Source organism: Amblyraja radiata, chromosome 18 (genome assembly GCF_010909765.2).
Source record: "Amblyraja radiata isolate CabotCenter1 chromosome 18, sAmbRad1.1.pri, whole genome shotgun sequence".
In the NCBI taxonomy this organism is placed as follows: Eukaryota; Metazoa; Chordata; class Chondrichthyes; order Rajiformes; family Rajidae; genus Amblyraja; species Amblyraja radiata.
The window spans coordinates 34,205,704-34,223,568 of NC_045973.1; the positions used below are offsets into that span (position 1 = coordinate 34,205,704).

Consider the following 17,865-nt stretch of genomic DNA (forward strand, 5'->3'; position numbering starts at 1 on the left):
TCAAGGACCCAAGCAGTCGTTCCAGGTGCGACAAAGGTTCACCTGTATCTCCTCCAACCTCATCTACTGCATCCGCTGCTCTAGATGTCAGCTGATTTACATCGAGGAGACTGGGCGATCGTTTCGCCGAACACCTCCGCTCAGTCCACAATAACCTACCTGAACTCCCGGTGGCTCAGCACTTCAACTCCCCCTCCCATTCCCAATCCGACCTCTCTGTCCTGGGTCTCCTCCATTGCCAGAGTGAGCAACACCGGAAATTGGAGGAACAGCACCTCATATTCCGCCTGGGTTGCTTGCGTCCGGATGGCATGAACGTTAAATTCTCCCAATTTTGCTAGCCCTTGTTGTCTCCTCCCCTTCCTTAACCCTCGAGCTGTCTCCTCCCATCCCCCCGCCCTCGGGCTCCTCCTCCTCCCTTTTTTCCTTCTCCCCCCCACCCGCCATCAGTCTGAAGAAGGGTTTCGGCCCGAAACGTCGCCTATTTCCTTCGCTCCATAGATGCTGCTGCACCCGCTGAGTTTCTCCAGCATTTTTGTGTACCTTCCCTCCTTCCACAATACTGGTGCCAGTTTCCTACGAATGGGAATCCATTTCTTCCACACCAATGTTTAAGCTAAATATTTAAATCTATAATCTTGTTGAATTTATGTCCCTAGCTCAGAATGTAATCCAGAATAATTTACCCTTGTGTTTTGTTTCTTTATTTTGTATCCTTAGCTACATAGTCCCTTTACTGAACTTCCTTGTTGTCCATTCTATTGCTTCCTACATGGACTATGACAATTGGATCTTTCCCCTCTCATTCCAGGTCTCTCCAGGTCCAAGGAGATGCCCTCCCGTAGCCCCATCCTTTGGGATTCACACTTATGGCTGCAGAGAATGTTACCAATGCCTCTGCCTATTTTTCCCTGTGTCATCAGCATGTTAAAATCTTGCTCTTCCAACCCGATTTACCTCCTGTACCATGGTGCTGTAGTCAATTTGCTCATCCCCCTGCAGTCATTGTTTTTGCCCACACAACTCCAAGAACCTTGTTTCCCCAAAGCTACCTTCTAGTTTCTGATATCTGCCTCATTCTTGATCACACCCTCCTGTCCCTATTGATCTGCATAACTTAATCTAAGGAATAAGGTTGCTTCTTGAACAAAATATTCAGATAACTTTCTTCCTCACTGATCTATTGCAACTTTCAAATCCTGGAATACTCGAGTTGTTGTTCCGAGTTGCAAACCCTCAATGAGGATGTGGACACTATGGATAATAATGGTATCTATCAGCTCCCACATACTGCACCTCCAATATATCAACCGCCCAGGCATCCCTGTCTTTATTGAATATAAGTTTATTTATTGCCCATACGTCATCAAAGTCCATGCTGTGTAGCCACTAAACTCAATGAGCATGGTACACAGTGCAAAAACACAAATTCATACTGACATCGATTTATGCACAAGTGAGGTAATAACAGTAAGAATAAGCTTTTGCTAAGAGCTAGCGCGATATAATTCTAACAAAACCTGAAATAAGGACATAGATGTTCTATTCAGACAGAGTAATTTGGCTTTGTGTGCTGCATTGTAGAGGACTGGGAGCCACAAATCATCCTGATAGCCTTTCTTTGCAGATGTGCTGTTCTTAAATTACCATAGATTTGAGAAATAATCCCAAACGTTTTTTTTGACTTAATCAAAATTTGATACCATAAATAATATTATTTTATCAATTTTAAGTATACAACAAAAATATCACATGCGTAACAAATGAAAAGCAACATAGTTCAGACGACATTATGAATAATTTTAAAAACATCCGAAAAAGGCAGAAGGTAATAAATGAAAGACAAAGCTCTGCAGAAAACAGCTTTGCTTTACTCTTCCATTTTATAGCATTGCCGTGTTCCCTTGACTCAATTACTGCTTTGTACCTCATTTGCAGCCATCTGCACATAACAGCTAAAGTCTTCAATAGGTCAAAAGATCATGGAGCTATCACAGATTACGATTGGAACAGGGTCAAACAGAGTTTGCCAACACTAATCATTCTCATTCTCCAAATATGTTAAAATATTACCACCCATTCTGCTTGACAGCCTTCCCTTTTATATGAGGTATCTATGTTCTTTTAAACAGGAAATAATTAGATTTTATATGTAAGTGTCTGGCCTATGAGACCCACCTGACACCAGGCCACATGCCATGAAATAGATCAATGAAAGTGCATATGATCTGCTCATTCAGTAAAAATATGTTACTTAAAGAATACATGTAGTTTTGAGGGTAAGGAATGCAAGTCAAGAAGCTGCTCAGTGCTTGAAAATACTGACATTAGATTACAAGACTTCGATGGAATACATAAATTTAAGGTTATGTTGAAAGGAACAATGAGAAGTGATGCCATTTCTTTAACCCTGAGCATAAATTTTACTTCGGAGTCACGTGAGTGACTACGTGAAGACCCCGTCCAGCACGCATGCGCGACATGAGCGTTCACGCAGTGCAACAGCGACGAGTGGGAGTACAGGCGATCCCGCTATAAGTTTAAAAACGGGACCGTCAGGTAAGTAATTTACTCTGAGGTCGTATTTCCAAAACCTTGTTCTGTTTTGTGCACTAGTCAGAATGAACAAGGCGAAACAGGGAAAGAAGATCGCTCCCCGTTCGACTGCAACGGAACAGGAGGGTTCCATCAGTGGGGGGCGATCGGCGGCACCTGGACCGCACACGCTGTGGTCCACAATTACCGACAACTCCGAGCCGAGCCCAGTGCTGCTAGCGCAGCCTGATCAACAGCAGCGGACTGGAGGCAAGGCAAAAAGAAAATCCGACCGGCCGGTATTCTCCGATGAGTCCGGTGCAGAAGACTCGCCGCAAATGCTCCAGCGAGACTTGCTCCGGGAGATGGGGCAAGCTCGCCAAGGGATTACAGGCTCTCCCGCACCAGAGCAATACAACGCACTGGCCATCGCATCTCCCTCAGCTGAAGGGAGCGTTGGCGACCAGGGCTGGGCTGGTCAGGAACAGGGGTCACTGGCCGAAGATATCGGGAGTATGCACGGGGTACAGGAACAGGAAGAGCTGCTGGGTGTGGTAAACCGCTACGTGGCCACACCACAAGCGGGGCGGCCATTGGAACCAAAATTGGCAGCCAGCATTGACTACCTGTCATTTAAACCTCTTCAAGAACAGGTAGTCAATGAGGCGTTGGACCTCTACTCGCCTCCTGAGAATTGCGTTTCACTGAACGTACCCTCCGTCAATAGCCAAATCTGGGGGTACATTGGGCAGGGTATAAGAACCCAAGAACTGAAATTACAACGCATTCTAAAGCTCCTGACATCAGCTATCACCTCCTATGCTCGTTCCGTGGACGGGGTAGAGATGACCACCAACCAGCAAGATACCCTGGCTCTACTGTGTAATACTCAGTATGAGATCAATAAACTCCGCAAGGAGGCAATAAGACCTGCCCTCAATCCTAAATTTGCAGGACTGTGCAGAACACTGGCCTCAGAGCCACAGATCCTGCTATTTGGCAAAGACTTGTCCAAACAAGTCAAAGACCTAGAAGAGGAATCTAAAGCATTTGGCCTCATGGGTGCAGGAACCGGAACGAGCAGAGCCACTCAACCCAGACGGCAGTACCCCATCGCATCCGCCAGTCGACGTCAACCTCATGGGACTGGTGAAAGCTCGGGGTCCGCATACCATCCCCGGAAGACTTTTTTAGGCCAGGGCCCAGAGCGGACCACATGGAAAATGCGCCACCCCCACCCAGCTCCACACTGACAGACGAAGAGTCAGACCCAGAAGAGTCAGAAACAGAAGAAAGTAACACCAATAACTATGGAGGTAGGTGGGTCTGGTTCCTACCAGCACATAAAAAATGGGGAAACTGTACTAACAGGGGGGAGACTACACCTGTTAATGGAAGCATGGAGGTCTATCACACAGGATAGTTATTATACTTAACAGTATTCGTGGATACAAAATTGAATTTATTCAAGAAAACATGCCACCAGTTCAGCATGCACACCAAAGGTGCTTTACCCTCTCATTTAAAGAAAAACTAGAGGGTCAAGCAGAACTGGTGAGGTTACTTACAAAGGGTATCTGAGAAATCTAAACATGAACCTTTGGAATTTATCTCAAATATATTTACCAAAAACAAAAAAGATGGTGGATGTCGCATCATCATTGACTTAACTACATTAAATACTTTCGTTAAGTATATACACTTCAAAATGGAAACATTTGTAACTGCCAAACAACTGATTTCCAAAGGATACTTTATGGCAAGCATCGATTTAAAGGATGCCTACTATTCAGTACCTATTCACAAGGATCATCGTAGATACCTAAAATTTACCTGGATGGGGCAACTATGGCAGTTCAAAGCGTTGCCTAATGGTTTAACATCAGCCCCAAGAATGTTTACCAAGATATTAAAACCAGCCTTGGCAATCTTAAGAAAACAAAAACATATTGTCATGGCATATCTTGATGATATTTTCATAGTAGGCAAAACCATGGAATTAGCTAAATCAGCAGTGTTAGCTACTAAACAGTTGTTTGAAACCTTAAGGTTTGTCTTACATACAGATAAATCTAGGTTGACGCCATCCACAACTATGGACTATCTGGGATTCACAATTAACACAGTCCACATGTCTGTAACGTTGCCAAATGAGAAATCAGCAGAATTGGCACAGACGTGTAACAATCTAATGGTTAACAATCGACCAACCATACGACAAGTGGCAAGAGTAATTGGCAAAATAGTAGCAGCATTTCCAGCTACACAATTTGGACCTTAGCACTATGAAAATCTACAAAGAGCAAAGGTGCAAGCATTAAAATGACATGCAGGTCATTTTGATCGAACCGTGAAATTAGCCATTGAAGCAATATCAGAGTTACAATGGTGGATAGAGTACATTTGGCATAGTTCCAGTCCTATCATCATCAATAACCCAACGTTAACTATACAAACAGATGCCAGTGCTCAAGGCTGGGGAGCAACTAATACCATATCTAACACAGGTGGTAGATGGACTAACACAGAATCATCACTACTACAAACACTGGGCATAAACTATTTGGAAATGTTGGGTGCGTTCTATGGTTTAAAAGCATATTGTACAAATACGCACCATGTTCATGTTCGTTTACAGGTTGATAATACCACGGTGGTGGCCTATATTAACCATATGGGCGGGATAAAATCGATATCATGTGACAATTTGGTCAACACAATCTGGCAATGGTGTGTCGATAGACATATTTGGCTATCAGCAACTTACCTACCAGAGACTGATTGAGGCACACCACTTGCAGAGACTGATTGAGGCACACCACTTGCAGAGACTGATTGAGGCACACCACTTGCAGAGACTGATTGAGGCACACCACTTCCTGATTGAGGCCTTTCTCACCATTCGCCTGGGGTGTGCAGTAGCAAGGTTCGTTTGATTTAACGGACGTGAGCACACAGTTAGCTGCAGACTCCGCCCAGGACAGGAAGGCTCTGCAGGAACGGAAGGGACGTCACGACCGCGGTGCCACAGGTGCTGTCGCCGAGGGAGGACGGACGGAGCCGCGGCTCGAGAGACTAACAGAGACTAACAGAGGCAAAGAGGTTTGCCACGCACTGCAAGGGAGCAGTGGACCAGACAGGAAGAGCGGACGGAATTACCACTAGACAGCCAAACCAGTAGGTAATTTACGGCTGGGGTGAGTACTTTCCCATTTATAGGAGGTAGGATTATATAAATAAGGGGTGTATCAATACAGTAGGGGATTCTTAAACAGGACCAGTTAATTACCTATATAAGATGGGCGGTCAGGAGATGTGCCAATACTGCGAGATGTGGGAATTTGTCGACACCATTGATGTAGAAGATCCCTACAGCTGCAGTAAGTGTTTGAGGCTAGAGGAACTCCAGCTCCGCATTGATGAGCTGGAGACCCAACTTCATACGCTGCGGTACATCAGGGAGGGGGAGTATTACCTGGATGTTTTGTGCCAGGGGATGGTCACACCGACCAGTTTAACTAATTCAGTAGGCAGTGAGCAAGGAAAGGAAGGTGTGGCCATAAGCGAGGCAGGTAGGGGGAACCAGGAGGAGATGCGGCAGGAGCCACAGCCCTTGTCCCTGACGAGCATGACCGAGGCTCTTACTCAATGTAAGGACGGGATCAGGGGCTGTGGGAGGGATGAGCAACCTGGCTGCAGCACCGTGGATCAGGAGGCCATTCAAGAGGGGGGAGTTAGAAGAAATGCCGTAGTGATAGGGGATAGTATTATTCGGGGGGTAGATAAGGTTCTCTGCGGCCAGCAGAACATGTCCCGAAGGCTGTGTTGCCTACCCGGTGCTAGGGTTAAGGATATCTCTGCGATGCTGGAGAGAAATTTGCAGAGGGAGGGGGAGGATCCAGTGGTCGTGGTCCATGTGGGGACCAATGACATAGGAAGGACGAGGAAGGAGGATCTGCTGAAGGAGTTTGAGCAGTTAGGGAATAAATTAAAAAGCAGAACCTCGAGGGTACTGATCTCCGGATTGCTACCTGAGCCACGGGCCAAATCGGCGAGGGTACGTAAAATTAAAAAGCTAAATGCGTGGCTCAAAGACTGGTGTGGGAATAATGGGTTTGGTTTCTTGGGCCACTGGCACCAGTACTGGGACAGGGGGGATCTGTTCTGTAAGGACGGACTTCACCTGAACGGTGCTGGGACTGGGGTCCTGGCAAATCATATAACTAGGGCAGTAGAGAGGTCTTTAAACTAAGTAGCGGGGGGGAGGTATCAAGGGGGGTAATAACGGCAGGGGTAGAGGAAATAGAGCAGGGTATCAGTGGGGAAGCGGAAAGTCAAAATGTGACAGGAGACAGAATGTGTGAAGATAAAGCTCTAGATGTAAAAGGGGCAAAAACGGAAAGGAAGGGTAGTAAAAATCATCTGAAAGTGCTTTATCTAAATGCACGGAGTATTCGTAATAAGATAAATGAATTAACGGTGCAATTAAATATATATAGTTATGATATCGTGGCCATTACGGAGACATGGCTGCAAGGAGATCAGGACTGGGAGTTAAATATAGAGGGGTACTCGACAATTAGGAAAGATAGACAGGAAAGAAAGGGAGGAGGGGTGGCCCTTTTAATAAGGGAGGGAATAACGGCAATAGAGAGGAAGGATATTGCGTTGAAGGATCAGGATAGTGAAACAGCTTGGGTACAGATAGAGAATAATAAGGGGAAAAAAACACTAGTGGGTGTAATTTATAGACCTCCAAATAGCTGTGACGCTGTTAGTCAGAACATAAATCTGCAAATAGTTGACGCATGTAAAAAGGGAACTGCTGTAATCATGGGGGACTTCAATTTTCATATTAATTGGGCAAACCAAACTGGGCAGGGTAGACTAGAGGAAGAGTTTATAGAATGTATTAGAGACGGGTTCCTAGAACAGTATGTCACCGAACCGACAAGGGGGGAGGCAATCTTGGATCTGGTCCTGTGTAATGAAGCAGGATTAATTAAAAATGTCATAGTTAGGGACTCGTTGGGAACAAGTGACCACAATATGGTCGAATTCCATATTCAAATAGAAGGGGAGCAGGTTGAAACTCAGGCTAGGGTGCTTAGTCTAAATAAGGGGGATTATGAAGGTATGAGGACTGAGCTGATTAAAGTTGACTGGGATAGCAGACTCAAGAATAAGACGGTACATGAGCAGTGGTGTACGTTTAAGGGTATACTGTATAACCTTCAAGAAAAATTTATTCCTATGAAGAAAAAAAGGGGTAAGGGTAAGAACAGTCAGCCATGGCTCAGTAAAACTATAAAGGATAGTATTCGGCTGAAGGCAAGGGCATATAAGGTAGCCAGAGATAGTGGAAGGGTAGAGGATTGGGAAGCATTTAAAGGTCAGCAAAAAATAACTAAGAGATTAATTAAGACGGGGAAAATAGACTATGAAAGGAATTTAGCGAACAACATAAAAACTAATAGTAAGAGTTTTTATAGCTATATAAAAAGAAAAAGGGTGGCTAAGGTGAACGTTGGTCCATTGGAGGGTGAGACTGGAGAGTTGTTGGTGGGGAACATGGAAATGGCAAAGGCATTAAACGAGTATTTTGTATCAGTCTTCACCATAGAAGACACAAAAAATATTCCAACGCTGGATAAACAGGGGGCGGTAGGAATGGAGGAGCTAAATACTATTAAGATCACCAAGGAGGTGGTATTAGGGAAATTAATGAGACTGAAGGAGGATAAATCCCCTGGGCCTGATGGATTACATCCAAGGGTCTTGAGGGAGATAGCGGTGGGGATTGTGGATGCATTGGTGATAATTTTCCAAAACTCCCTGGAGGCAGGAACGGTCCCAGTGGATTGGAAAATGGCCAATGTAACACCTATATTTAAAAAAGGAAGTAAACAGAAGGCGGGTAACTATAGACCGGTTAGTCTAACATCGGTGGTGGGTAAAATGTTAGAGACAATTATTAAAGAAACACTAACGGGGCACTTGGATAAACATGACTTCATCGGACAGAACCAGCATGGTTTTGTGAAGGGGAAGTCCTGTTTAACGAATCTGCTCGAATTCTTTGAGGAAGTAACAACCCGGGTGGATAAAGGGGAACCGGTGGATGTGGTATACTTGGACTTCCAAAAGGCTTTTGACAAGGTGCCACATAAGAGACTATTGCTAAAAATAAAAAATTATGGGATTGGGGGTAATATATTAGCATGGGTAGAGGATTGGCTAACAAATAGGAAGCAGAGAGTGGGGATAAATGGTTCATACTCGGGATGGCAACCGGTAACTAGCGGGGTTCCGCAAGGGTCGGTGCTGGGACCCCAGTTGTTCACAATTTATATAAATGATTTGGAGGAGGGAACCAAGTGTAATATATCAAAATTTGCGGACGATACAAAAATGGGAGGAAAAGTAGGGGATGAGGAGGATAGGAAGAGTCTGCAAAAGGATATAGATAAGCTAGGTGAGTGGGCAACAACTTGGCAGATGAAGTTTAATACTAATAAATGTGAAGTCATTCACTTTGGGAAAAAAAATGATAGGGCAAGTTATTTTCTAAATGAGGAGGAGCTGCGTTGTAATGCAACGCAAAGGGATCTAGGGGTATTAGTACATGAATCACTAAAAGTTAGTATGCAGGTGCAGCAAGCAATCAGGAAGGCCAATGGAGTTTTGGCCTTTATTGCTAGGGGGATTGAGTATAAAAACACGGAGGTCTTGCTGCAGCTGTACACAGTATTAGTGAGACCACATTTGGAATACTGTGTACAGTTCTGGGGTCCATACTTAAGAAAGGATGTACTAGCCCTGGAGGCAGTGCAGCGAAGGTTTACAAGATTAATTCCTGCAATGAGGGGATTGACATATGAGGAAAGGTTAAGTAGGCTGGAACTCTACTCTTTGGAGTTTAGAAGAATGAGAGGCGATCTCATTGAAACATATAAGATCGTGAGGGGCCTTGATCGGGTGGATGCACCGAGGATGTTCCCAATGATCGGGGAAACTAGCCCTAGGGGACATAGTTGCAGAATAAGGGGGGGCTCTTTTAAAACTGAGATGAGGAAGAACTTCTTCACCCAGAGGGTGGTTAATTTATGGAATTCACTGCCCCAGGGAGCAGTGGAAGCAGAAACTTTAAATATATTTAAGACTAAAATAGATGGTTTTTTAGCTGCCAAGGGGATAAGGGGCTACGGGGAGAGGGCAGGGATATGGACCTAGGTATGGTTAGTATAGTAAGACCTGAGTGATCTCCTGGACAAGTGTCGATCGCCTGGATTGGGGTCGGAGAGGAATTTCCCGGATTTTTTTCCCGAATTGGACCTGGGTTTTTATCCGGTTTTTTGCCTCCCCCAGGAGATCACGAGGTTCTTGGGGTGGAGAGGGGTGATAGCGGTATAAAGGGGAGGGTAGTGTCTTGTGTTTTGTGTCTTGTGTCTACTGTTTGTGGGTAAGTGTGTCTGTTTAGTGTTCAGCCATGAGCGAATGGCGGTGCGGGCTCGACGGACCTGGTGGTCTACTCTCGCACCTACTTTCTATGTTTCTATGTTTCTATGTAAGCTAAATACAGTGGCAGACACCAGGTCACGCAAATTCAATGATAACACCGAATGGATGTTAAACCCTAAAGTATTTGCTGAAATCACAATGCAAAATGGCACACCAGATATCGATCTCTTTGCATCCCGACTGAATCACCAGGTACCGATGTATGTCACTTGGGAACCAGACCCTGAGGCAGCAGCGATAGATGCATTCGTGCTGGACTGGGGGAACTATTTTTTCTATGCCTTTCCCCCCTTCTGCCTCATCAGTCGGGTACTACGCAAAATACAGATGGACTCTGCTTCAGGCATTTTGGTAGTACCCGACTGGCCTACACAGCCATGGTTCCCAGTGGTCCTTGACAGGGTCGTTGAAACTCCAATGGCCATTCCCGGTAGTCCAGATCTGTTAATTCACCCGGTGTCAGGCATAAGTCATCCATGCCATGACAGAATTAACCTACTGGGTTGCAGATTCTGAAAAGACCACTGCTGGGCCTGGGATTATCTAACAGGGCCATGAATACGATGACAGCGTCCCACTGTATATCCACCAGGAAACAATACCTCTCGAGCATAAGGAAGTGGGAAATATCCTTATCTGGAACAACTAACCCTAAAAACGGTCATGCTGATGGCGCTAGTCTCAGCACAAAGGGTCCAGTCCCTCCACTTACTTAGACTGGACAACATGGTCATCACATCAGACCGTATCACATTTACTATTCAGGAACTGGTAAAGCAGAGCAGACCAGGGACTTCAGGCCTCATTATGGATTTCCGGGCGTACCCACCTGACCCCCGGTTATGTGTCATGACTCATTTGCTGGCTTACATCAACACAACAAGAGATTCCCGAGGGAGAGAAAAAGCTCTATGTGTCAAAGACACAAAAAACCTCATGGTACTGACGTTTACAAATCTCACTCCACCAGGGCAGCATCCACATCGGCGGCTAAAAGGGTGGACGTACCACTGGACCACATCCTGGCTTACGCGGGGTGGTCCATGGAGAAAACATTCCAAACGTTCTACGATAAGCCGTTAGCAGAACCTGTTTTATTTGCAGAAAGAATTTTAGACTCTGCAAACATATAATTTAAGCCCGGGGGTGCATTATTTTCTTTTTTGTTATTGTTCAAATAAATACCATTATTGTTTCACAAACAGATTCATGGTTCATTACGATAACATACTTCCTCCCTTGGATGACTTCGGCAGCGAGTGAAGTATGAACTGTTACACGGTTTGAAATCACAGAGCTTTAAAATTTGTATTGTATTGTATTTTAATGACCACACAGCCAGGCTGGTGGAATTTGTTATCAGTACAGCTCGGTACAGGTTCCAACATTTCATCAAACATTAAACATATAACATAGATATACATACAGACAGACACATTACATGATACATAAGGGCCATGCTTATTCTTATTCCTCACCGTACAGAGTTTAAAATGTTAATTGCAGTGGGAATGAAACTGTTTTTGAAGCGGTTTGTTTTGGAGGCAATTGTCCTGTAACGCCTCCCAGAGGGCAGTAGCTGAAAGGCATAGTGTGCAGGGTGAGTGGGATCAGAAATGATCTTGCGGGCTCTGTGTAGTGTCCGTTTGTGGTAAAGTGATTCAAGGGATGGTAGGGGTAAGCCAATAATTTTGGATGCTCTGTTGATGATGCGCTGTAATTTCTTCCGGAAGAGTGAGTCGAGACTGCCGAACCAGACTGTGATGGATGAGGTGAGGATGCTTTCGATGATGGCTGTATAGAAGCGGAGCATGAGATGAGACCTTACTCTGAACTTCCTGAGCTGTCGGAGATGGAAAAGTCTTTGCTGGGCTTTTCCATAAATGTGGTCTGCGTTTGTCCTCCATTTGAGGTTGTTGCTGATGTGGGTTCCAAGGAGTTTGAATGTGTCAGTGATGGAGATGGATTCACCTTTAATGAGCACAGGAGTTTTGGGGGATGGCTGGCGTCTTGGGTCGATGATGAGTTCTTTTGTTTTTGATGAGTTGAGTAAGAGATCATGGTCTGTGCACCAGGTCACTGCTTGGTTGACCTGTGCACGGTATTCAGTTTCTTGGTTGTTGGTGATGAATCCTATGATGGTTGAGTCATCCGCGTACTTGTACAGGTTGACGGAGCTGTGGTGGGATGTGAGCTGGTTTGTGTAAAGGGAGAATAGCCAGGGTGAGAGAACACAGCCTTGGGATGTGCCTGTACTGAGGAACAGAGGGGAGGATGTGTTATTGTTGATCCTCACCCTCTGTTGCCTGTTCCAGAGAAAGCTGTGAATCCAGTGACAGATGCATGGGTCAATGTTCATGTCCAGTAATTTATTGAACAGTTTGGCCGGGTTTATTGTATTGAATGCAGAGCTGAAATCCATGAACAGGATGCGGGCATATGTGTTTGCGGACTCCAGGTGGTTCAGAATGTGATGAGTTGCTAAGTTGATGGTGTCTTCAACTGACCTGTTGGCTCTGTATGCAAATTGGTATGGGTCCATAAGTGGGGTGGTGACAGTTTTCAGGTGATTGAGTATGATGCGCTCAAATGATTTCATGACTGTCGATGTCAAGGCGATGGGTCTGTAGTCATTGAGGCAGGAGATGGTCTTGGTCTTGGGAACCAGGATGATAATGGATTCTTTGAAGCAATTGGGTACTGAGCTTTGACAGAGGGAGGTGTTGAAGATGTTGGTAAAAACCCCAGCCAGTTCCGCAGCGCAGTGGTGGAGAACGGGGGGGCTGATGTTATCTGGGCCGGGGGCTTTATTCCTCTTAAGTCCCCTGAAGGTGCTCCTCACCTCCTCCTCGTAGATGGTGAAAGGGGGGGAGGGAGGGGGTCGGGGGGAGATGGTGGTGGAGCCGGTGCCTGCTCAAACCTACCATAGAAAAAGTTGAGTGTATCAGGAAGCTGATTGTCGCTGTCAGGTGTGGGGGTGGGTTTCTTTTTGTAGTTCGTCATGTTTTGGAGTTTTTTCCAGATGAAACGTGTGTCACTGGTAGTGATTTGTTCTTCTAGTTTAGTGGCATAGTTGGATTTGGCTCTTCTTATAGCTGATCTCAGTTTGTATTTGGCAGCCATATATTGTTCTTTGTTTCCTGCCAGATGTGCAGAATTTTTCTCCTTTCTTAATTTTTTAATGTCCTTGTTAAACCACGGTTTATTATTATTGTAGTGTTTGACTTTTTTGAGTAGTATGCACAGGTCCACGCAGTAGTTGACGCATGACGTCACTGCAACGGTGACGTCGTGGAGGTCACCTGCAGCATGGAAAACATTCCAGTCTGTGCACGCGAAACAGCCCCGGAGTTTTTCGGTGGCTTCAGGGGACCAGCACCGGACAAGTTTTGTTGGTGTCTTGGAGGATTTAACTTTTTGACTGTATTGTGGAATTAGCAGCAGCATTGCGTGGTCGGACCTGCCCAGCAGAGCCCTCGGGAATGCACGGTAAGCCTCTTTGATGGTAGTATAGCAGTGGTCCAGCGTGTTGGTCCCTCTGCTGGGGCAAGTTACCTGCTGATGGTAGCCGGGGAGCTCAGATGACAAATTGGTCTGGTTAAAGTCCCCAAGGACGATGACTGCTGTGTCCGGGTGTGAATTTTCCACTGAGGAGACGTAGTTGGCTAACTCGGCTATGGTGGTGTTAGCGTTAGCCTCAGGTGGAATGTAAACACAGATCATAATTACTGATGCGAACTCCCATGGGAGGAATGATGGTCTGCATTTGACAGTGAGGTATTCCAGATGCGGGGAGGATACATGGGTGAGTTCTGTAGAATTTGTACACCAGCGTTCATTGATCATTATGCAAACGCCACCGCCTTTTACCTTGTGCGATAGTTTGGATGATCTATCGGCACGATGTAATGTGAAACCTGGAAGTGTTACCGCTTGGTCAGGTACTGATTGATCCAGCCAGGTCTCTGTAAGGCAGATGGCAGAGCAGTCACTGTAGTCTTTGTTAGTTTGTATCATAAGTTGGAGTTCATCCATTTTGTGCCGGAGGGATCTGACGTTTGACAGCAGAAGGGCTGGGAGCGGTGGCCGGTAAGGGCGTCTCCTGAACCTGGCAGAGGTGCCGGAGCGGCGGCCCTTTTTGGCCGGCAGCCATGATGTAGAGTGGCTTGAGATGTTTAAGTCCCGTAATTTCTCCTCCAGCAAGGATGTAGATGGGTCCGAATCGCTGAGGTTTAAAAGCTCCGAACGGGAGTACTGGATTAAGCACGACACTTTGCAAACAAATAACGCAGACACTAAAACGGCAGACAGGAACACTGCTTGTACTGCGGCAAGCCTCACGGCCGCCATCTTGATTTACTCACGTGACTCCGAAGTAAAATAGTAAGATTAAACGAGAACTTACCAGTTTGAAGTTTGATCTGTATTTTATGAGGAGTTACGATGAGGGATTACGTGCCCTCCGCTCCCACCCTCAATTATAGAGATCAACTGGTAACTTAGTTCTCCTTATCTTTACTATGTTATTTCAATTACTGTGTTGTTTTCTGTGATTCCACACCGCTGCTTTGAAGTATGTCGCGCATGCGTGCTGGACGGGGTCTTCACGTAATCCCTCATCGTAACGCCTCATAAAAGACAGATCAAACTTCAAACAGGTAAGTTCTTGTTTAATCTTACTATTAAATGCAGGACATGGCGAGGAACAGATGCTGACCATCCCCACACCAGACAGGATAGAAAAGATGTCCCTATTTATTTGATCAGAAAAGGTAAATGTTCAATAATTTTAAACATGTTTTGCTTAATCTTTTTGATTAGTTTAATTGAGTTCTTTTGATTGATTTTACTTACAAAAAAATGTTACACGCTTTATTATTAATTATTGAAACCAATTTTGAACGAGGCAAGGCTGGGACAGTCTTGCCCTCTGTCATAGTGTGTCAACCTATTCTCGAGTCTGCTGAAGCCTTCTGCACCATGCATCCTGCATTGATAAATGAAGCCAGGTCTGGTGGGGGTTAGGCATTGAGCTGAATCCAGCTCGGTTAGTTCCATATAAAAAATGTTAATTGTTAACTTTGTTGAGAGAATTAAAGAATTCATCTTCCTTTGAGTTCCCCAAGCATCCAACTGGATGTGGTTCTTTGTACATAAGAGGAGCAAATTTCTCACACAAGGTACCTATTTGAAGGGCAATTTTCTAACATTCATTATTTCATGAGAATATACTTAAGGTGAAATTATTGCAACAGGAACTAATGTAATCAGTCTGAAGAAGGGTCCCAACCCAAAATATGAACTATCCATGTTTGGATCCATTATCTGCTGAGTTACTCCATCACTTTGTGTCTATTTTGTAAACCAGCACCTGCAATTCCTTTTGTTTAGAGTTTACTGCTTCACTGCGAAATTTCCTCCAGGTATGTCTACAATGAAGCAGATCTCTTCTTTCCGATGGGAATTCTGCGAGACGTTTTCTCACGCTTCTCATCTGTGATTCCTGCTGCTTTCCTGCTCCATCAAAGCCCCCTCTCACCTGTATCCACCTTTCCCTTGCCAGGCTTTCTTCTGCCCTATCTCTCTTCCAACTACCTCCCCCCACTGCCACCACAATCAGTCTGAGAAGGGTCCTGATCCAAAACGTAACCTATCCATGTTCTCCAGAGATGCTGCCTGACCCATTGAGTTACTCCAGCACTTTATCTTTTTTTGTAAATCAGCAACTGCAATTCCTGCGGCAAGAAAATTTGTCAGAGTTTGGCACTGATGATAACATACCTAAACATAAAGTAACTAACATAAATAAAGTACCTACCTCTACATATCATAAGGATTTACTTCATATTGCTTTAAAAGAGCCAAACCGTAACACTCATTTGGATTGGTGATTTGTTTATCAAATCTAATACATGCAGATACAATATGAACTTTTATACCAAAAGGTAATGGGTGACATTAGAACAAAACGTCAGAGGAGCTTTACTGTAAATGTAAGAATAGTATCTATTGTAATTTTAGTTCAAGCTCTCTTTACCGGAGAAAGCAATTTAAATTAATTTCTTACTGACCTTTCCCACAGCAAAAAAAGTCAATAGGCGGCTATTATGGGAATAATGCCCAGATTTGATTAATAGCCAAATTGTTACAATGTCAAATAAAGATGTCAGCCTAAGATTAATTATATCTTTTCCACATCACTATGATCATGCCAACTTCCAACTTATTGGAGGGTTTCCATTTTGTATTGAACCAAAAACAAATCAGAAATTATACATCAGAATGGTACATTTACAGCCCATAGATTAAAGCAATTCAAGTAATGTGACTAGAAATACTGTGGACAGGGAGGAGGGGGAGGCTGAGCATATTGTAATCCAAGGCTCATGAAGAGGAAGAACCAATTTGATACTAGTAGGCCTAATGTTGTAGGAAAGATATTCCCAGAACTTCAAACCCATGAAGTGATGTTCAAACAATATGTTGGAGGAAATAACATAGTGTTGCAACCTGAAACATCAACAAATCTTTTCTCCACAACAGATGCTGCTTAACCAAGTGAGTTCCTCCAGCATTGTCTACTGCTTGAGATTTCTGCACCTGCAATCTCTTGTGCCTACATGCACTGATGTGTAACTGAGGCAAATCTCAGCAAAAGGATCAAAGATTTATTTTCAACCTCTCCCTAATACTCCATAATCCAGACATTATTCTGGTACACTCCCTCTGCACCCTTTCCAAAGTCTCCACACCCTTTCTGTAATGGGGCGACCAGAACTGCACACAATACTCCAAATGTGGCTTCACGAAACTCCTATCTCTTAAATCATATTCTCATTGGACTGGGTAAGGGTCTAAAAGCATCAATAATCTGTACTTCAGATTCCTCATTGCCAAATTTGCTACGCCTTCCTTTTTGGCTTATACGTCGTATAACAAAGTCATTTCTGAAACACAGACATTGCAAGGGAAGGGGAAAACTTGAGAAGTAAGAGTAAGAGAATTATGATTAGCTTCTTCTTGGATCAGGAAAGTAATATTACCTGGGCAGTTCAATATACTTACAGACTGGAATGATTCCACTGCACACATACAGGCTTGCTACGATTGGCCATCTCCAGCAGACGAAACTCCAAAGTAAATGGTGAATTTAATGGCCCATGAACAAACGTGTTGTTGTGGAAAATGGAGATCGTTACAATTGGAGAATTCATCACAGGATGTTTCGGAAGTCTGTAATTCAAGAAATTTTAATATAAAAACAATTTTAGGATTAAGGGAAATGAAAGGCTTCTAGCTCTTTTTAATATATTGTATGTTCCAATTGCTGAATTGAGGTAACATTGTTCAGCTATAATATTTCTACTGATAATTTCTCAGAACAGCTTCACAACCGTTGTTCTATCTTAGGGAGGATAACATACTGAAGGCCAAGTATTTCCCAACAAAGTAAAAGTTGATAAGTGAATCATCCATTTTGGGCACTTAATTTAGAATCATTTTTCAGGATAATTAAGAAAGTGCTGCACTGTTGATGGAGTCACCTTTCAGTTCAAAGTTCGGCAATGGACTGATCGATGAGCATGTTTAAGATGGAATGGAATCATTTGAAGAATTAAACTTTCAGTTTTCTGGCCAATATTTATTTTCCAATCAATTTCACCAAAACTGATTAAAGGAGCATCAGTGACAATTACCATTCTGTGAAATTGCTCTCCATCATTACAGAAGGAATAATCAATAACATTATCAATTGGCATTGACTTTGCAATTAGCTTCTCAATGTTGCTCAGTTTGAGTTCTACCAGG

At 44.2% G+C, this 17,865-nt stretch overlaps 1 protein-coding gene across 4 annotated transcripts in view; it reads right to left on the reverse strand.

The window, feature by feature from the left end:
- The window catches only part of celsr3 (cadherin EGF LAG seven-pass G-type receptor 3), a 209,611-nt gene that overhangs the window by 42,081 nt on the left and 149,665 nt on the right, over positions 1-17,865 (reverse strand). For all 4 annotated transcript variants that reach the window (XR_004414675.1, XM_033037098.1, XM_033037099.1 and 1 more), the window contains one exon: positions 17,122-17,289. Coding sequence is in view for 3 of the 4 variants with exons in the window: in XM_033037098.1 (XP_032892989.1) it covers positions 17,122-17,289 (168 nt within the window). In the remaining variant the exon portion in view is untranslated. The remainder of the gene's footprint in view (positions 1-17,121; positions 17,290-17,865) is intronic.